Raw genomic sequence first — 1,719 nt, 5'->3', positions numbered from 1 at the left:
CTTTCTAGTAAGTATTTTATTTTCCTTTCAGCTCGGGGAAGTTGGGGTGGGAGGATGGGGAAATGCAAAGTAAGCTGTGGGGGTCCACAGCTACTGGGTGGTCTCCACCTCCCCCTGCAGAAGGCTAGCTGGAAAGAAGGGGAGAGAGGAAAGGGGAGGGTGGTGTGAGGAAGAGGAGGAGGAGAGAGGCAGAGGGGGCTGAGATCCTGAGAGCAGTGTAAGCGCGTATTTGTAACCCCAACTTCCCTTTGTCCTGAGTGATCTGGAGGAGGGGCAGGCTGGGCAGAGGCACCGAGGCCAGGGCCACCACCTCTCCCAGAGGGTCCCTCAGAGGTTTCACTCTCAGACTTGGACCCCTACGTCCAACAAAGCTCACTTCTAGAAGGTTCTGCACAGGGTGAGGGCCTGTGTTCCCAGCCTGTGCTCTGATTAGGTGAACTGAAGGCTTTTTCCGCTGGTCACAGGATTCTGCCACCAGCAGGGGACAGAGTTGGGGTTCTAGGCAGGGAGGCCTTCTCCAGGCCCCGTGCTTGCAAACTCCCTGAGACAGGCCCTCGCTGTGGGTGCTGGGTTCCTGTGGATCCGGCGGTGTGTACTGGGTACCTGTGACTAGCCACCGCAGAGATCTGTATGGCATTTTTCCCTGTGCTTAAGAGGCAGCAACGGACCTACGGCCAAGGAGTCCGGGTTGGTCCCACCTCCAGCACTTGCAGCTTTGTGGCCCTGGGGAGTCCATCATCTAGCCTCTCTGAGCCCCGTTTCTGGTCTGTGAGCTGGAGGTGACCATCTCGGTTCTGTCACTGCCAGCCTTGCAGATTTCTGTAAGGTTCCACTAGACAGAGGATGTGAAACTGGTTTGCACGCAGAAACATGTTGCTGGGGTGACAGGAATTGTGATGCTGGACAAGCGTGCAGCTGTGTGCATGGGCTTGTGTCTGGAGGCCTGTTGGTGCGAGGTCGAGAGGGGAGTCTGTGCCCTGCCAACGCAGGTAAGGCGTGGGCAGTGTGGGCGGCAGGGGCTGGGGGTCAGGGCCTTTGCACCTGTGTCTTGGCCTCGACTGGCTGTGTGATCTTGGGCAGGCCCCTGCTCTCCCCGGTCCCAGGGGGTCCCAGGGTCCTCTCCCATGAAAGATCCACGCTCCAGCCTCGGGCCTCACCCTCCAAGCCAGACAGGCCTGGTCCTGCACATGCCCCTTGGCTCCAAGTGGGAAGTGGGGGGGAGGGGAAGAGAAGTCCTCAGAGGAGGGCTAGGACTAGAACAAAAAGGAGATGGAGGTGGAAGGGTGTGGTTCAGCCCCTGGAAAACTGAGAGTAAGGCTCGGGTGGTGGGGTGGGGCCTAGGCCAGGGGGTGGAACAGAAGAGGAGAACCGTGGCAGACTGCAGGGGTGGGGGTGGAGGGAAGAGGAGAGGCCAGAGGCCGGGTCGGCCACATTCATCTGGTCCACAGGCTCGGAGCCCGACAGGGGAGCGGGGCAGACAGCTGGGGAGCCCGCAGGAGGGTGCTCCCTTGGCCTCAGCCCTCAGATGAAGGTGCATGTCTTTTGGAAGCGGCTGGAAGACAGACGGAGGAGAGCACATCCACCCCCCCGCCTCCCTTGTGTGCCAGCCCCTCCCTGACTTTGCTCTTCCCGTGCAGTGCCAGCCTCTGGGCCTCGCCACAGCGCCCTGTCCACAGACTCCCCCTTCTGCCTCCCTCCCACTCCTAGCCATCCCTCCCC

At 60.7% G+C, this 1,719-nt stretch overlaps 1 protein-coding gene across 1 annotated transcript in view; it reads right to left on the bottom strand.

Moving 5' to 3' along the window:
- Positions 1 to 1,719, bottom strand: part of CD4 (CD4 molecule) — a gene marked incomplete at its 3' end in the record, with an annotated part of 16,026 nt that continues 14,307 nt past the window's right edge. The window contains exon 7 of the mRNA XM_021708965.1: positions 1 to 128. Coding sequence (XP_021564640.1) covers positions 1 to 128 — 128 coding nt within the window. The remainder of the gene's footprint in view (positions 129 to 1,719) is intronic.

Source organism: Carlito syrichta, unplaced genomic scaffold, assembly GCF_000164805.1.
Source record: "Carlito syrichta isolate Samal-C Ts95f unplaced genomic scaffold, Tarsius_syrichta-2.0.1 Scaffold153660, whole genome shotgun sequence".
NCBI classification, from domain to species: Eukaryota; Metazoa; Chordata; class Mammalia; order Primates; family Tarsiidae; genus Carlito; species Carlito syrichta.
Note: the sequence above shows the minus strand (reverse complement) of the source record. Positions and strands in the feature narration are given on the sequence as shown.